This window comes from Grammomys surdaster, unplaced genomic scaffold, assembly GCF_004785775.1.
Source record: "Grammomys surdaster isolate TR1022 unplaced genomic scaffold, NIH_TR_1.0 373, whole genome shotgun sequence".
Classification (NCBI taxonomy): Eukaryota; Metazoa; Chordata; class Mammalia; order Rodentia; family Muridae; genus Grammomys; species Grammomys surdaster.
In genome coordinates, this window is record NW_021604792.1 from 10,092,026 (window position 1) to 10,110,592 (window position 18,567).

The following is an 18,567-nucleotide window of genomic DNA, read 5'->3' on the forward strand; positions in this document are numbered from 1 at the left end:
TATACTTGAAAAGCATGCTTTCCATTACTTTCCTTGTCCTGTTACAATAAAAAGTCTTAAATTGGCCTTTTCCCCAGAACGTGTTATTTATAGGGAGACCTAAATCTTTGTTCCCAGACCACAATCACTCATGTTTGGGTCCAGGATAAACCATCTGTTTATTCCTTTGATGCCAGAGCTCTTTCTTTTGCCCTTAACAGTTTTCTCCTTATCCTCTCCTCTCTATGGCAGGGGACACACTTATAAACAGTACTGCCAATGAATCTCACATTCCTCCTTTGCCAGTCCTTTTATGATATCTAGTTGAACTTCAGCTCAGAACAAAATAACTGTCAAGCACAGTGTGTATATAATTACATTATACAGAATAAAGCACAAATGCACTCTTACAACATAGAATGTACATTGCCATTATCATTGTAGTAGTACCAGATGTTGCATATGTAATTCTACATGCTATTTGATTTATGCATTTAAAATGTGTTTATAGATGAGCATTATGATGATTTTACCTTTTTGTCTTTTATTTCTGTTTTGGTTTTGGTTTTATTTCTTTGGTTGGTTGGTTGGTTGGTTGGTTGGTTGGTTGGTTGGTTGGTTGATTGGTTGCGTTTGTTGATTGGTTGCGTTTGTTGTTGGTATTGTTGTTTGGAGTTTTGAGTTATTTTTTCCAGAACACAGCTAGCACTGTGTCACCTAGGCAGGTGTCAAGTGATGCCCCTATCCCAACATTGCAGAGAGCATATATTTAAGAGTGTGACTGTGACCAGCTAGTGATACTGAATTTGATTTCTTAAAAGACAGAAATCAGTGTCAGATTTCATACTTTCTATCATTTCTGTCTTTAGAAAAGAGAATATCTAAGAGCAAGTTTATGCTTAGATAATCTAGTACTAAAATGGGTATTCAGCATTAGTCAGCACAAGTTAGCTGATATCAAATGTGTAGGTAAAGCCCAAAAGAATAATAATCTTTTATATACCTCTTTTTCACTGAGTGCCACTTTTGTATGATTCTAGGTTAATAGGACTGTGATACCAGAGAACCTCATCTTTGCCTCCCCTTTGCCTTATTGGCTATAGATGTGTGTGTACAGGGCTTGTGTGCCCACTTCTATGAAGCCTATATGCTACTCACCTATGTGTGGTCCTTGAGTACCAGAACATACTTGGGTTCCTAGTGGTATATACCTGCCCTGAAGCCTTCATCAAGAGTGAACAAAGTATGTCTGTTTAGTCTGCCATTCCTCATACTCTCATCAGCTTCCTTGACCTTCTTCCTTTCCTGTAGTCAGATCACTGACTTCACAACCTGACACTTCTTCAAATGCAAAATAGTCTCACAGAGACAAATAAAACACACAAAACAAAAACTCTCATTTGCCTATTAACAAATGGCAGGAAAGCATTCAGTCTGGAGCATCTTGTAGACAAGCTAAGACAGGAGCAACTGGAGAGAACTCCATGAAGACATTTCAGATTCTACCACAAATAATTTTTGAAATATATTTAAGTCTTTAAGGAAAGAGGATAAAACCGCTCCTTTATTGAGCAGCCAATAGATTGGCATCTTGAACAGCTTCAGCAGAAGCCATTTTAAAGATCTTAAAAGATGTTGGGTGCAATGGAAGGTGTCCTCCTTTCCGTTGCAACTAGTGAGGCTGTGCTGGGCATTGCAGGGAACACATTCATTGCACTTGTGAACTTCATGGACTGTACCAGGAACAAGAAGCTTTCTAGCATTGGCTTCATTCTCACCGGCTTGGCAATTTCCAGAATTTGCCTTGTGGGGCTCTTAATCACAGAGGCATACATGAAAATATTCTCTCCACAATTGCTGTCTCCTATCAACATAGTTGAACTCAACAGTTATCTATGGATAATTCTCGGTCAATTGAATGTCTGGTTTGCCACCAGTCTCAGTATCTTTTATTTCCTGAAGATAGCAAATTTTTCCCACTACATATTTCTCTGGTTAAAAAGAAGAATTAATACAGTACTTATCTTCCTGATAGGGTGTTTGCTTATGTCATGTCTGTTTTCTTTCCAAGTAGTTGTGAAGATGGTTAAAGACTGTAAAATTCTGTATGTAAACACATCTTGGCAGATCCACATGAAGAAAAATGAATTGATCGTAAAGTATGTTTTCACCAATGGGGGAGTATTCTCATTCTCTATGATAATGTTAATTGTATGTTTTCTCTTAATCATTTCCCTTTGGAGACACAGAAAGAGGATGCAATCAAATGAATCAGGATTCAGAGATCTCAACACAGAAGTTCATGTGAAAACAATAAAAGTTTTATTATCTTTTATTATCCTCTTTATACTGCATTTCATGGGTATTACCATCAGTGTAATTTGTCTGTTAATTCCAGAAAGCAACCTGTTATTCATGTTTGGTTTGACAATAGCATTCATCTATCCCTGCTGTCACTCATTTATCCTAATCCTAGCAAACAGTCAACTGAAGCAAAGCTCTGTAAGGATGCTGCAGCGATTAAAGTGCTCTGAGAAAGGAAACAGACTCAGAGGCACATGTCAGCCTGGAAGAGAAACAATCTGGAATAGTCAGCAGAAAAATCTCTGTGGATCCTTTCACTTGCACTATGTTCTTTTATTGATTTGGCATCATTAACAAACACAGTTGGAATAGTCTTCTGCCTCTCGAGGAAGCACACTACCAGGTGGGATTTTAATTCCATGTACCGGTTCATTTGTACAGTCAGTCTCCTGACTCTTTCATCTCTTCCTGTATGTCTTCCAAAGGAAAAACATCGACTATAGACCATCCCATGTAAAGAAAGATTTCATGGTGTGCCTAACATCCAAAATAACACTGCATTGCTATTCCTTTGGCTTTCCTGTGCCACTGACTCCCTTTCCCCAGGAGACTCAAAGAAAAGGAGAGCAAGACCATGTTACAATCAATCTGGACATTTGCAAAATGAAACTTTTGTGTACATTTTTACGTTTTACAAAGTTTCCTTTATTTTTACGCACTAAACCACAACATTCATGTTACATTAAGTATTTGATATAGTACCATTGTTATAATAGTGGATTCAACTCTGATAAATAGCTAGAAAAATTGTCATAGGACAATAGATCAGAAGAATTATGAAATGATTCTTCATAATGATCAATGTCAGTGACACTATCACACAAAATTGGACAGGGAGGGTGCCCCCTAAAATAAACAACCTGTTTCCATTATTCTTGTTTACTCACTAGGTTTTAAAAGACCTTACTTAGGAAAAGAAGACAATCTTAAGGACACAGGACACTGAAGATGATACTTATACTGATCACCACGGGAAAGAAAATGATTATATACTCCTGATAATACTGTATAATTAAGCCACTAACAAGGTAAATCAGCAAAGAAAATAGATAGTTGAGTTAAGAGACAGCCTAAAGAGTAAGAGGAAATCTTCATTGCCTAATCATATATTCAACACAGGATTAATATTTATTATATGTGGCAAGTTCAAAATATCAAATTCCAACAAACCCAATCAATAAATATGCTAATGGGATGAACAAATAGTTCTAAAAAAGACACAAATGCCCATCAATATTTCAAAAATTGTTCAACACCCTTGTCTATATAGGAAATACAAATTAAAATTATTTTGGAATTTCCTCTCAACCCAGGCAGAGTGGCTGTAATCAAGAACACAAATTACAACAAATGCTGACAAAGACATTGGAGAAAGGGGTTCTTTTACCCTGCTAATGGGAATGTAACTTATTATAGTGGAAGTTTGTAAATATTAAAATCATGACATACTTGATTTAAAAAATCTTTATGAAACCTATCACTAAGTACAATTATTCATAGATACAACTTTTTTATTCTGAAACTTACCATACCTAAAAAAGAACTTACATTTTTATTAAACATTAAATCAATAGTCTAGAGTAAAGTGTTTATATTTTTCTATAGTATTTATTTGTACACTCAGGTTATGTCTATGAACAATAAAATTATGATGGCTTCTCACTCTTCATTTTCATTCTTTCTTTGTCCTTTTAGTTTTACAGGTATGGAATTTATTTTTCTTCAGAAGAGTGCTGTGGTTTAGCTAGGTGAACTCCCAGGCTAAAGTGGTGCAATATTTCACCTCTTGAGGAGCTGGTAGGTGTTCTTACCTTGCACAACTCAAGATGATGATTTCATATTTAAAACATAAAATTAAATGTTATTCCATTTGCTAAATTTCATCCTGTTTATATCAGCCACTTCTACTCAACTACTATGCAAAATAGAATCAAAGGGGAAATTATAATACAAGAAATGGAAACCATCATTTGCTTATAAGAAAATTACAAGAGATTTATTCTGCATATATTCTGTAGACAAGATGAGTCTTACAGGGCTACTGGACAAAACTCTGTGAAAACCCTGAAGATTCACCTGCAACATATTTTCCTTTATTTTTAAATCCTTTATTTAAGGAAAGAAGAAAAAAATCTATCGATATAGAGGACACTCTGCAGCAGATATAGTATAGTTTCAACAAATACAACGTTAGGGACCTGCAGAGATGCTGAGTGCAGCAGAAGGCATCCTCCTTTCTATTGCAACTGTTCAAGCCAGTATGGGAGTTTTAGGGAACACATTTATTGCAATTATAAACTGCATGAACTGGGCCAAGAACAAGAAGCTCTCTAAGATTGGATTCCTTCTCATTGGTTTGGCAACTTCCAGGATTTTTATTATATGGATATTAACTTTAGATGCATATGCAAAACTGTTCTACCAAAGTAAGTATTTGTCTGACCTTCCCACTGAAATTGTCTCTTATATATGGATGACTGTGAATCACCTGAATGTCTGGTTCGCCACCAGTCTCAGCATCTTCTATTTCCTGAAGATAGGAAATTTTTCCCACTGTATATTTCTCTGGTTGAAGAGGAGAACTGATAAAGTTTTTGTCATTCTGATGGGGTGTTTGCTAATTTCTTGGGTAATCTCTTTCTCATTTGCTGTGAAGGTGATGAAGAACAATAAAGTGAATCATAGAAACAGGACCTCAGAGACGAACTGGAAGAAAAGAGAATTCTCAGTGAACTATATTTTAATCAATATTGGAATCATTTCTCTCCTTACGATGACCTTAACTGCCTGTTTCTTGTTGATTATTTCACTTTGGAGACACAGCAGGCAGATGCAGTCTAATGTTTCAGGATTCAGAGACCTTAACACAGAAGTTCATGTGAAAGCCATAAAATTTTTAACTTCATTTATCATCCTTTTCATATTGTATTTTATAGGTGTTTCAATAGAAATTATCTGCCTGTTTATCCCAGAAAACAAACTGCTATTTACTTTTGGTTTCACAACTGCATCTGTATATCCCTGCTGTCATTCATTTATTCTAATTGTAACAAACAGCCAGTTGAAACAAGCCTTGGTAAAGGTACTGCAGGGATTAAAGTTCTCTGAGAAAGGAAAATATCTAAGGGCCACATGGCTCTGGAACAGAAATGGTTAGTCTGGAATAATAATAAGGAAATCATAGAAGGTCTTTTTCATTTGTACAGTGTTCTTGCATTGTGTTTGGGGAAGTGTAAACTCCTCTTTTATTTTTATTTTTTATTCTATGTGAACATATGTGTGTGTGTGAGTATCTCTGTGTATGTGTTTGTGTGTGTGTGTGTGTGTGTGTATATGTGTGTGTGTGTATCTCTGTGTATGTATGTGTTTGTGTGTGTGTATGGAGAGGTGTTAGGAGATGTAAGAGGGAATAGATTTGTTGGTGTTATTTTTAACATTGATATTCACAGGCCAAGGAACTGGTTCTCTACTTTAACCTTAGAGTAGGGTCTCTCCTTTGTGGCTGTCATTTTGACAGTCCAGACTAGATGAACTACGAACTTTCAGCCAGTTCACCTGTCTAAACATCCCTTCTCATGGAAGCAGTGTTGGGATTACAGATGCATGCTACTCCATACAGCTTTTTAACATGGAACTCATGTCATATGGTATGCACACCAATCATTTTTATCTACCAATCTCTCTTGCTAGCCCATTTCTATTGACTTCCAACTGTAGTGTTAAACTTTACTGAAATCTTCTGCAACAATTCTGACTATGTCTCTTAGAATCTCACTCTATGGTGGGATTTTAATGTCATGTGAAAATTTGATGTTTCAGTTAGGTTCCTACCAATTTCCTACCAAATCTTTCTCATACACTTGGTAGAAGAAAATCATCAACCTGCAGACTACTTCAAGTAAACACTTCTACAGATAGAATAAATGTCTGAAACAAGACCTCATTGCAATTAACCTGATTTTCCCCAGAGTACAGATACCCTTTCTCAAAGACTCACAAAGGAATTTAGGCAGAGAGTTGTCACTCTTGACATTTACCACTTGAAACTGAAGAACAGAGAGGGGTGTAACTACTTACAGTTGCTTTACTTCATCCATTAAGCTCCATAGTGTTTATTACTAGTAGATATTTGATGAAGCAACAATGGTTATAAGAGTGGATGCGGCTCTATGACAAATATCTAGAGAAGCAGACAATGTGTGGAAGATGGATAAAAGCCATGACAAAAGAAGTCTTCAGGGTGTTCAACCCCAGGGGTATTTGAAATGAAGCACCCAGAAATACATTAGAGCTGAGGAGAGGTTGTCCTGAAGAAAACATCCAAAGACACAGTGTCTGGCCAAAGCAGAAAATAGTGGACCAAGTCCAGGACTTGAGTGGAGTAGACAATGTCCTGTTAAGGGTTTAGAACAAATATACACATATTATCATTCATATCCAGAAATCCACAGGCATGTTTGAACTGTTGATTTCTCAATAATCAATTCCTAAACTTTTTTGTTTTAGAATGAAAACGTGTATCATCACTCCTGAGCTCCCAGCATAGTCTGAAGAGGCTAAGGGACATACCAAGAGGACCTGGGAGAGGGAGTGTCTACCTGATCTATCAGACCCTAAAGTCACGTATCCCAACACAAAGCTACTGCTTAGTTTGGTTCTGAACAGATCAGTGAAAAAATCTTGAGCTGAAGAGAGTCTAACTCTCCCACCAGCATGTGTGCGCTCACATACAAAAATAAATAATTTTTTTAAAAACTCTCATTGGTGGTTTTTCCATTTATATCATTAGTTTGATTTTTACTATAAAATAAGGCAGCTTCCATTATACTAATCTTAGAAACAAAATGCTAAAAATAAAAAAAAATCTTTAAAAAGCACTTAAATACAAACTCTTGCAATACTTAACTCTACATGTTTAATGTTTCTGTATAAATTTTATGATAGATACATGATATGCAGTGACAGATTCACAGATGTTCAGTGATAGCTGTAAGAAATATATCACTAATACTTAGAAACTTTTTCTTTCATTTTTGTATAGACTGGATAAATAGGTCCTTTATCTCTGTATAATGAGTACAGGTGCTTTGGGTTTTCTTTTTTAATGCTTTGTAAATTCTGAAATTCTGGGCTGTAGAGATTACTCAGTAGTTAAGAGCACTGACTGCTCTTCCAGAGGTCCTGAGTTCAATTCCCAGCAACCACATGATTGCTTACAATCTGTAATGTGATCTGATACCCTCTTCTGGTGTGTCTGAAGACAATGACAGTGTACTAACATGCACAAAATGAATAAAATCTTTTTAAAAATTTTAATTCCCTTGCAATAATTCTTTTTTTTTCTTTTTTAAAATTTACTTATTTATTTATTCATTCATTTATTTATTGACACTATATATTTTATTCCCCCTTCTCCACCCTCTGACTGTTCCACGTCCCATACCTCCAACCCACCCATCTGTCTCCGTGGAGCTTTTCTCACTCCCCACCCCCACCCCACCTTGTTGTGCAGGGTCGTGGGCGGTTTTGTAGGGCACAGGCGGCATAAGCAGCAGGTGTCCTGGACACCGTGGCTCAGAGAGAGCTGGTGGGGCACGGAGCTCCGCTCCGAGACTGTCTGGGAAGCCAGGGCTGCAGCAGTGCAAGGCTCTGGCAGGAGAGAGCGAGAGTTTGACTGTGAGCTAGAGCACAGCGCACTTTTCAGTCACGGGGCAGGGCCGGTGTAGCCTCTCGAATCGCGTCTACAGCAGCCTTGGATAGCTGGGCCCGAGAGGACGAAGGGGGGACAGACTGGAGAGTCTGCCTCTGTCCCAGCCTCCAAAGGCAGGCAAATGTTACAGCTCTTTAGGTTCCCTCTTTCCGAGGGCAGCTCGGGAGTGCCCACAGAAGGAAAAGTGTTACAGCTCTGCCCACAGGGAGGAGAGAAGTGTTGTCATCCTTTGAAATGCACAGGATAGCCAGCGACTGGCGAGGAATCGTGAAAAAGCACTCCGACAGCAGGAAGGTCTCACATTACACAACACCTTTATTTTTGAGCTCCGGGGGATATATACAGTTTTGGGGGGAGAGCAGGTAGCTTCTATTGGTTTGGTTTGGTTTGAGAGCTTGGGAATGCCTTATTTGCATGGAGGTGTTATTCCTACGTGATCAAGGACATGGACCTCTCCATAGGAGGGGTTGTGGGGAGTGGAAGCTAAGAGAGCCATATGGATTTGGGAAAGTTTGAAGCAGCCTCCCGTCCTACTGGCCCTCTTCAGACCAAGGTTCCTGGGGCTTCAGATCTTTCTACCAAGCTTTCTGGCTTTTTCTCATAGCCCACTGCCCCACACCACCTGACCTTTAAACTCCCTGGGGCCTCTAGTCAGTTGAGGGTTAGGTGCATCTTCTCTGACTGAAACAGACCCAACAATCCTCTGCTGTATATGTGTTGGGGGCCTCATATCACCTGGCATAGGCTGCCATTTTGGTGGTCCAGTGTTTGAGAGATCTCAGGAGTCCAGATTAATTGTGACTGCTGTTCCTCCTACAGGGTTGTCCTCTTCCTCAGCTTCTTTCAGCCTTTCCCTAATTCAACCACAGAGGTCAGGAACTTCTGTCCATTGCTTGGGTGCAAATACCTGTATCTGACTCTTTCAGCCGCTTGTGGGTCTTCCAGAGGGCAGTCATGATAGGTCCATTTCTGTCAGCAATCCAGAGCCACAAGAATAGTATCAGGCCTTGGGACCTCCACTTGAGCTGTATCCCATGTTAGGCCTGTCACCGGACCTTTTTATCCTCAGGCTCCTCTCCATTTCCATCCCTGCAGTTCTTTCAAACAGAAACAATTGTGGGTCAGAGTTTTGACTGCAGGATGGCAACCCTTTCTCTCATTTGATGCTCTGTCTTCCTGCTGGAGGTTGACTTGGCTCTCATTTATTTTTTAATTACATTTTGAACCTGGTTTCATTAGAACTTTATGTATAGTAGGCCCTTGAGTTCATATTCACAGTGTATCTTCCCAACTTAACTTATAAAGGAAGGTTGTGAATGTTTCCAGTCTTGGCCTTCTTTAAAATTAAATTTGAAATTTTTCTTACCTATTTCTAAACTCCCCCATGCTACATTTTGAATGGTTTGTGGTCAAAGGTTTTGAGAATTTTTAAAAATACTGATATAAAAAATAAAATAAAAATTGGATATAAAAGTTTCTACAATGAAACACATGTGAAAAAATTCTTATCTTAATCATATTAAACTTATAAATATAGGACACAATGTAGGGAGTGGTTCTAACGCTACGGTCCTGTTCCCCAGTTGGTTCTTGATCCATCAATAAAGATGCTAGTGGCTAATGAGCTGGGCAGAAGAGGCAGGACTTCCAAGTCCCCACAAGCAAGTTAGAAGACACAGGGGAGAGAGGAGGATTTTCACCATGCTTCAGAGGGAGAAAAGGTGATCAGCCATGTGAGATCTCAGGGCAGAGTGGCCACAGACCATTTCCCCTGGTGGAAGATTAGAAATACAACTAAAGCTGAAGGTAGTTTTGGATTGCTGAACAAAGAGAAGGTAAATGAGCAATTAAAGTTGAAGACAGATTTAGGGGGCTGAGCTAAGAGTATTGGGAAGAGCATGATAGCCATGGGAGATTAGAAGCACCCCACAATTGAGCCATAAGTTAGGTTGAAAATTAAGTTAATGTATGTGTGTATGTTTCATCTGTGGATTGGAGGGGTGGGGCTGGCAGATCAGTTGACCCAGAGCTTAAAGGAGGCTAGCAGAAACTACACGCTACACCAATGGCAATATAGATGTCTGTGGTCTATGCTGCATCCTGAAACTACGCTGTTGTTGTGGGCCATGCTTCTTCCAAGGGCCATGCTGATCTGGGTAGCCTACACTGCCACCTAGGTCCATAGTGATATCTGGGCCAGCGCAGCTGCAGAGTGGCATGTCCCGTTGCCTGAAGTGATTTTAGCTTCAAGGAGTATTTTATATGTGATAGTATTTACAGCATGTGTCTTTAGCAAATGAGCAGAGAAGTGTCAATATTTTATATTGATAAAGAATATTAAAATGGGTAGTTTTGAAAATTTGCTGCCAAAATGTCCAGAGAGGAGGGATATAGTTAAAAGACTGTGAGGGAAATAGTTAACTCCTTTCTAAGCCTGCTCCAGTCTGCTTCAAATCTATGAAGTACCTGTAAATTTTGTGTGTTCTTTGAGTATAATGGAGGCTCCTTTGTCCCTCATTAGCTTAACTCATGGAACAAAGGATGCTTTATGGCCAAAATCATCAAACTAGTCCTGGGCCATTGACTTTTGGGTTCTCTGTCTCAGACCAAGAATAGGAAAGTCAGTCAAGGATTGAGCAGAACAAATCAAATTCATTAAGAATGTTCTTGAGGGGGATAAGTCATCCCAAGAGGAGGATACAACCTTGTTATCCTACCCAGTTACCTCTCAAAAGACTTAAGGAAGGAACTAGGTAGAGACTAAGGTAGAGACTAATCTTTATTGGATTTGTCATTCTTTGAGTGAATTTCTTGAGAGTCAAATCTGTGTGTACTCCATATTTCCCTTACAAGCATCCTCAGCCAAACTGAAGAGGTGATTATACATTGCTCTTCTAGTCAAGGAAGTGATCATTTTTTCAGTCTCTTGCTCAAAATGTTCTACTAATTTAGTAGCCTATTGATTGACTGCACTGTCTTCTTCATGTATTACAGTACTATCTCATAATTACAATGGACCCTCCCTTAAATCACAGAGAGCCATCTCCTTTCTCATTTTCATACTTAAAAGGTGGAAGGCAATATTGATTTTTGTATTTTATATTTTATATATAAATATATAATGCTCTTACTATATAATTCTGGCTATTAAATGCAAAATAGTCTCAGATGGACAAATAAAATCCATGAAACAGAAACTTCAATTTGCATCTTAGCAAATTGCAAGAGGACATTTAGCCCACAGACTTCTGTAGACTAGCTGAATCTTACAGAAGCCACAGGGGTGAACACTACAACATTATTTCTCATTTTACCACCACACACACTTGATTTCCTCTGGAGTTCTTATTTAAGGGAAGAAGATAAATATCAGTTCTACATCAAGTAGCTACTACTTGCAAAAATTCTGCAACAGGTGACTCACACCAGGTCCAACAACAGTCTCGGAAATTGGCACAGATGTCGAGCACACTGGAAAGCACACTCCTTTCTGTTGCCACTAGTTAAGCTATGCTGGGAGTTTTAGGGATCACGTTTATTGTACTTGTAAACTGCACAGACTGGGTCAGGAATAAGAAACTCTCTAAGATTGGCTTTATTCTCACTGGCTTAGCAATTGCCAGGATTTTTACCATATGGATAATAACTTTAGATGCATATGCAAAGGTTTTCTTTCTGTCTGTACTTATGTCTAGCAATCTACATGACTGCATGAATTACATATGGGTAATTATTAAGCACCTGAATGTCTGCTTTGCCACCAGCCTGAGCATCTTTTATTTCCTGAAGATAGCAAATTTTTCCCATTACATATTTCTCTGGTTGAAGAGAAGGGCTGATAAAGTTTTTGTCTTTCTAATTGGATACTTAATTATAACATGGCTAGCTTCTTTTCCATTAGCTGTGAAAGTGATTAAAGATATTAAAATACATCAGAGCAACACATCCTGGCTGATCCATCTGGAGAAAAGTGAGTTACTTATAAACTATGTTTTTGCCAATATGGGGCCCATTTCCCTCTTTATGGTGGCCCTAAATACTTGTTTCCTGTTAACCATTTCCCTTTGGAGACACAGCAGGCAGACACAATCCATTGGATCAGAATTCAAAGACCTCAACACAGAAGCTCACAAGAAAGCCATGAAAGTTTTAATTTCATTTATTGTCCTCTTTATCTTACATTTTATGGGTGTTCTCATAGAAACATTATGCTTGTTTCTCACAGAAAATAAACTTCTCTTTATTTTTGCCTTCACTTTGTCATCCATGTATTCCCTGTTGTCACTCTTTTATCCCAATTCTAACAATCACAGAGCTGAAGCAAGCCTCTGTGAGGGTACTGCAGGAGTCAAAATGCTGTGAGACATAACAGAGAAATGGATGTTCTGGCACAGTTCAGCAAGGGAATCCTTTCCATTCCCACTATGCTCTCATACTGTCTTTTACTTGAATTGTTAAATGTCTTTGAAACCTTTGGCAACTGATGTGACTGCAGCTACTCCAGTGTAAGACTTTATAGTGCGATCAAACTTTGGAAATAAGACTCCTCAGTCTTATACAACTGACTTCCCATTCACTGGAAAAACCAAAGTGGGTGGGGATAGGCAGACATGTATGATGAATCTTGACATTTAGAACATGGAACTGGGGAGCCAGAGGGATGCTTCTCTGTGTCTACAACTTTTACTTCTCACATAGTTACTTTTCCTTTCCCAGTCTAAGTCTGGATGTTACTTTTCCTTTTCCAGTTAGTTACAGTAGATGCTTGGAGTGGTGGGACAGTCCTGAGAGTAGATGTGACCTGTGGGAAATAGCTGAGGAAACAGGCTGTCTTGGAAGAAGAGAATATAGAACTGATAAAAACTAGTCTTCTTGTGTATCAAAACCAGTGATTTCAGATGAAGTCAAGTCATGGAGCAAAGATATCTGAGGAAGGATTCTGCTGGAATTGACCCAAAGGTCACAGTCTCACTCTGCTTCTGAACAAACAGAAAAAGAGAAAACCAGGAGCAAATCTATGCAGTTTAGCATTCTGCCTTAGGATTTCAGCACACACACACACACATACACACATACACACACACACACAAACACACACGTATGTGACTGCATGCACACACACATACACACATACACTCATGTATATAAACTTATACTCACAGATACATATGTCTATTGCTGTTTTTAGAGAGAATTTTTTTTGTTCAACCTAATAATGTGAATCAGTGGTTCTCAGCTTGTGAATCTTGACCCCTTGGGTGGCTGGACAAGCCTTTCACAGGAGTCACAGATCAGATATCCACATTACAATTTGCAACAGCAACAAAATTACAGTTAGGAATTAGCAACACAATGATTTTATGGTTTGGTTTGGCACATGAGGAAGTGTAGCAAAGGGTGCAGCAATAGGAAGATGAGATCTTCCAGACCACTGATCTAGGTGAATGTATTATGTTGACAACTTACAAAAGTACACTGGTTTTATGTTAGTGGTCAGTCACTTATACTCCTATACATATGAAGGATTCATTCATTGTTATGTAAGTTTCTGAAGCAATATTTTATATTTTAATTATCATGTTTTAGAATGTATATGTAGATAAAAGTGAAACAAAAAAATAAAAATATCTGTTTTGGAGAAAGCAGAAATCACCTGGTTGGGTGGGTAAAGAGATTAGGAGGTTCTTGGAGGAGTTGGAGGAGGGGAAAAATACAATCAAAATATATTGTATTAATAAATTAATAAAAATTACAAAAGAAATCTAATGCCACTAACCAATTTCAACAAAATTCATCAGATATGATCATCTGAAATCCATACTCAGCAGCAAATCTTTTTCTACCAATTACATTACAAATAATTGATTTCCCATGCTGTAAAAAACTCCTGTGTAATGAATGCTTATGAATGTGTATAATGAGTAACTATGAAGATGGATCATAAATTTCTATCTATATTGTGTTGTCTGTACTTATCTTGGCTTAAGTTTTTCCTGTGTCAAATAGATATAAAATGAGCATTATGAAACATGAATTATATACTTTCATCCAATATTTTTGAAGAATAACACTATTAGATTTTGAAAATATAGACTAGAAGCAAGTATCAGTACAATGATAATATAGTGAAAAATAAATAGTGAACAATAATTTAAAAATAGTCCACAATGGCTGGACTGGGTCTTCGGAATGTGAAGGTGTCACCGGAGATAAGCTAGTATAGATTGAAACCCAAAAATGGCTTGAGAAAAAGATAGAAAAAAAGCAAGGGGAGAAGTAAAGAAAATACAGTATTTGGGAGGCATGGTAACGCGTCTTTATAAACTCAGACATTTTTAAAATCAAAATGTCTTAGATATTTTTGAGTCAATTGATAATTTCACAAGTTGATAATTTCAGGGTTATATGCATATTTTACTAGTTTGCTTTTTTTTCTTCAAGAGTCTTTGGTTACTCATTATCCAGACAGCAGATCCTATTTTACTTTGTAAGACTTTACTGTTCCCAAGTGATAATGGAAAAAAAAAATGCAGGATTTCATAAAATGTTCTTATAAAGAATATACATACAATGATATTTTTATAATACTTCTAACAAGGAAACATGTTCCACTATGTTCATAGCAGCCTTATTTATGATAGCTGGAAGGAGCCCAGATGTCCTTCAACAAAGAAATGAATTCAGAAAATGTGGTAAATTTACACAATGGAGTACTACTTAGCTATTAAAAACAATGACTTCATGACATTCTTAGGCAAGTGGATGGAACTAGAAAATATCATCCCGAGTGAGGTAACCTGGTCACAAAAAACACACATGGTATGCCCTTACTGATAACTGAACATTAGCTTCAAGTTTGGAAAAAATCTAAGAGATTCAACTAACTTTTACTGATTCATAAAGAAAATCAACTTTTCAAAGTACTGATTATACTTTAAACTAGCCCGTTTAACTTGTGAGGAAATGTATAAGTTAAAAACCATTTTCTGAGAGAATCTATCAATGTAGTAGGAATGGAAGCTAAGAACATTTTAGTTCGTCAGCTGAGGCATGTATTCCAAAGGCTCGGAATACCCAAGATACAATTCACAGACCACATGAAGCTCAAGAAGAAGGAAGACCAAAGTGTAGCTGCTTCAGTCCTTCTTAGAAGAGGGAGCAAAATACTCACAGGAGCAAATATGGAGACAAAATGTAGAGTAGAGACTGAAAGAAAAGCTATCCAGAGAGTGTCCCACCTGGGTATCCATCCCATATAGAGTCACCAAACCCAGACACTATTGTGGATGCCAAGAAGCACATGCTGACAGGAGCCTGATATAGCTGTCTCCTGAGAGAGGCTCTGCCAGAGCCTGACAAATACAGAGGTGGATGTTCACAGGCAACGATTGGGCTGAACACAGGGTCCCAAATGGAGGGGTTAGAGAAAGGTCTGAAGGAACTGAAGGGGTTTGCAACTGCATAAGAAGAACAACGTTATTAACAAACCAGACACCCCAGAGCTCCCAGGTTCTAAACCGCCAACCAAAGAGTACACATGGAGCAATCCGTGACTCCAGCAGAATATGTAGCAGAGGATGGCCTTGTCGGGCATCAGTGGTCAAGCGTCCTGTGAAAGCTCGATGCCCTAGTGTAGGATGCCCAGGGTGGGGAGCATCCTCATAGAAGCAGGAAGAAGGGGGGGGTGGAATAGGGTGTTTCAGGAGGGGAAACCAAGAAAGGGGATAACATTTGAAATGTAAATAAAGAAAATATCCAGGAAAATAAAACTAAATAAATAAATTAATAAATAATAAATAATAAATAAAACCATGACTCAGCTGACAGAAGTGTTCTTAGCTTCCATTCCTACCACATTAAAAGATCCTCTCAGACAATGATCTTTAACTTATACATATCCTAACAAGTTAAACAGGCTAGCTTAAAACGTGACCCATACCTCAAAAAGTCGATTTTCTTTATGAATCAGTGAAAGTTAGTTGAATCTCTTAGATTTTTTTCCAAACTTGAAGCCAATGAAGAACACACAAGCCATTCACCCATGACAGAATAAACAAATATGTGTGATAAAGTAAACTAAATCACATATGGCACATCCATGGAAATCACACCGATCATTAAAGTAAAATGAATCAAAAAAAATTTTAAGTCCAATGGTGAGGTGCATTGTTTTGTTCATCTTTTCAATAAGAGCTCATCCTATTACTATTTTAGAGGGCTATAAGAAATTTCAAAGTTGAGAAGAGAATATATTGACACCAAGTTCATTACATTTCAGTGATAAGTTTTGAGGTAGAATTTTGTTCAGTTTGGATTTAATCTTTGAAAAAGCAAATTCCTCACTTACTTGCTTGATTTTAACTCTCTATTATCTTTAAGAGACAAAACTGCAGTTCCCAAGCATGTTCTGTGGATCTACCAGTCTTAAAATGTTATAAACGAGCCAGGCAGTGGTGGCGCAGGCCTTTAATCCCAGCACTTGGGAGGCAGAGGCAGGTGGATTTCTGAGTTCGAGGCCGGCTTGGTCTACAGAGTGAGTTCCAGGACAGCCAGGGCTATACAGAGAAACCCTGCCTAGAAAACCAAAAACAACAACAACAACAACAACAACAACAAAAAACTATACTCCAATATATTAGAGAATCTAAAATAAATGAAATAAATGGATGTCTCTAGAAACACATGACCTAACAAAATATTAGACCAAGATAATATATTTAACCAAGTATATGACTAGCAATGTGATTAAAGCAGTAATAAGAAATCTCCCATCTAACAGAACAAGTCTAGAGAGATTCATAGTAGAAGACCATAAAGCATTTAAAAAGATTAAAAGACTCCTTAAACTTCTCTATAAAATAAAAATAACAATAACAAACTGATTTTGCAGAGCCAGTATTGCACAAGTGCCAAAACAGAATAAGAACAGGAAAAAGCAATAGAAAATTGAAGGTCAATACTTCTGATAGACATGAATATTAAAACTCTCCATAAAATATTTAAAAATCTGAATTCAATAGGATATTTTGTAAAAGGTCATTCTCCACATTAAAGCCATCTTCATCCAAGAAAACAAAGATGAATCAATGTATAAAGAACAATTTAAGCAATACAGCACATAGAATAAAGCACACATGGTGGTATGTATGTGAAATGTCCCCTACGGGCTTAGGCATTTGAACACTTGGTCCCCGGTTATTGACACTGCTTGAGGGGTCAGGGGGTAGGGTAGGTGGTACATTCTTGCTGGTATAATTCCATCACTGAGAGTGGCCTGAGATTGTATATACTCACTCTATTTCCGGTTTGTTTTCTCTGCTTCATGCTTGGAATTAAGATGAAATATCTGAACTTCCTTCTCCTGTCACTTTGCCTTGTGCATACTGCCATGCCAGGATAGACTCTTACCCTGAGAAACTGAAAACACAACTTGATTCTTCCTTCTATAAGTTTCTTTGTTGATAATATTTTATCACAGCAAGAGGAATGTAACTAAAACAGCAGAGAAATCACATGATCATAGCAGTAGATGTATAAATGGCTTTTCATAAAGTACAGAAATTCTTCATGAAAAAAATAAGAATAAAAGAAAAATATTTTAACAAAGATTACATGTGAAAAAACTATGCCAATACTATACAAAGTGAGGAAAAGCAGGAATCATTTCTCCTTTTAGGAATAAGATGAAAGGATTAACTTGCCCCAATCTTAGTGTAGTGTGTCAAGTACTACCTAGAACAAAGAGATAGGAGAAGTTAAAAAAAATACAAATAGAAAAGTCAAATTATCCTTTTGGATATAACATTGTCCAAGAATCAACAAATAAAACATTGGAACTTATAAACACTTCTAGGAAAATAGCAAGATATAAAATCAACATATAAATTCAATTGCTTTCTTATTACCAATAACAAGCATACTATACAATAAATCAGCAGTGGGGGAAATATCTCATTTACAATTCCTACAAAACTACCAAGGGATAAGATAGTGATTTTCATGACCAAGATAGTGGAAATCCTCTACAATGAAGATTACAAAATATTTTTTAAAAACTCAAAGAAGACACTAGAATATAAAGTAACTTCTTGTGTTCGTAGATTAGCATAGATGAAAATATAAAAATGATTATATTGCTGAAAATAATTCATAGGTTCAGTAAAACAAAATCATCAAAATTAAAATGACTTTCACCACAGGACTGGAATACTAAAATTATATGGAAACAAGAGTCAAAGAAATCCTAAACACAAAGAACAATGCCATATGAATTGTATTGCCTAATCTCCAGTTGTACTACTAATTTACTGTAACAAAAACAACATGGTTCTTCAAAAAACATACTTTGAGACCAATAGAATAGGGTATACAATGCAGAAATAAAGCCACACAGCTGCATCCACTTAATCTTTCTGACAACAATGTTGTCAAAACACATACTGGGTGTGAAGGAACAGCATCTCTAGCAAATAGCATCAGGGAAATATATCCACATTTGAAAGAGTGAAAGTAGA

General features: G+C 37.4%; 3 protein-coding genes across 3 annotated transcripts; all 3 read left to right on the plus strand.

Moving 5' to 3' along the window:
* Positions 1-1,611: 1,611 nt before the first annotated feature.
* LOC114632416 (taste receptor type 2 member 114-like) lies at positions 1,612-2,637 on the plus strand. The gene has a single exon (XM_028780921.1). It carries the CDS (start codon positions 1,612-1,614, stop codon positions 2,635-2,637), a length of 1,026 nt encoding a protein of 341 aa, XP_028636754.1.
* A 1,912-nt stretch (positions 2,638-4,549) lies between these two features.
* LOC114632417 (taste receptor type 2 member 105-like) lies at positions 4,550-5,500 on the plus strand. Its single transcript, XM_028780922.1, has one exon. The coding sequence runs from the start codon at positions 4,550-4,552 to the stop codon at positions 5,498-5,500; it is 951 nt and encodes a 316-aa protein (XP_028636755.1).
* A 6,063-nt stretch (positions 5,501-11,563) lies between these two features.
* On the plus strand, positions 11,564-12,415 carry LOC114632317 (taste receptor type 2 member 104-like). The gene has a single exon (XM_028780853.1). It carries the CDS (start codon positions 11,564-11,566, stop codon positions 12,413-12,415), a length of 852 nt encoding a protein of 283 aa, XP_028636686.1.
* Positions 12,416-18,567: the final 6,152 nt, after the last annotated feature.

Excerpts from the sequence above, each read along its gene's own strand:
- LOC114632416 (XM_028780921.1), top strand. The coding sequence starts at position 1,612 with ATGTTGGGTGCAATGGAAGGTGTCCTCCTTTCCGTTGCAACTAGTGAG.
- LOC114632417 (XM_028780922.1), top strand. The coding sequence starts at position 4,550 with ATGCTGAGTGCAGCAGAAGGCATCCTCCTTTCTATTGCAACTGTTCAA.
- LOC114632317 (XM_028780853.1), top strand. The coding sequence starts at position 11,564 with ATGCTGGGAGTTTTAGGGATCACGTTTATTGTACTTGTAAACTGCACA.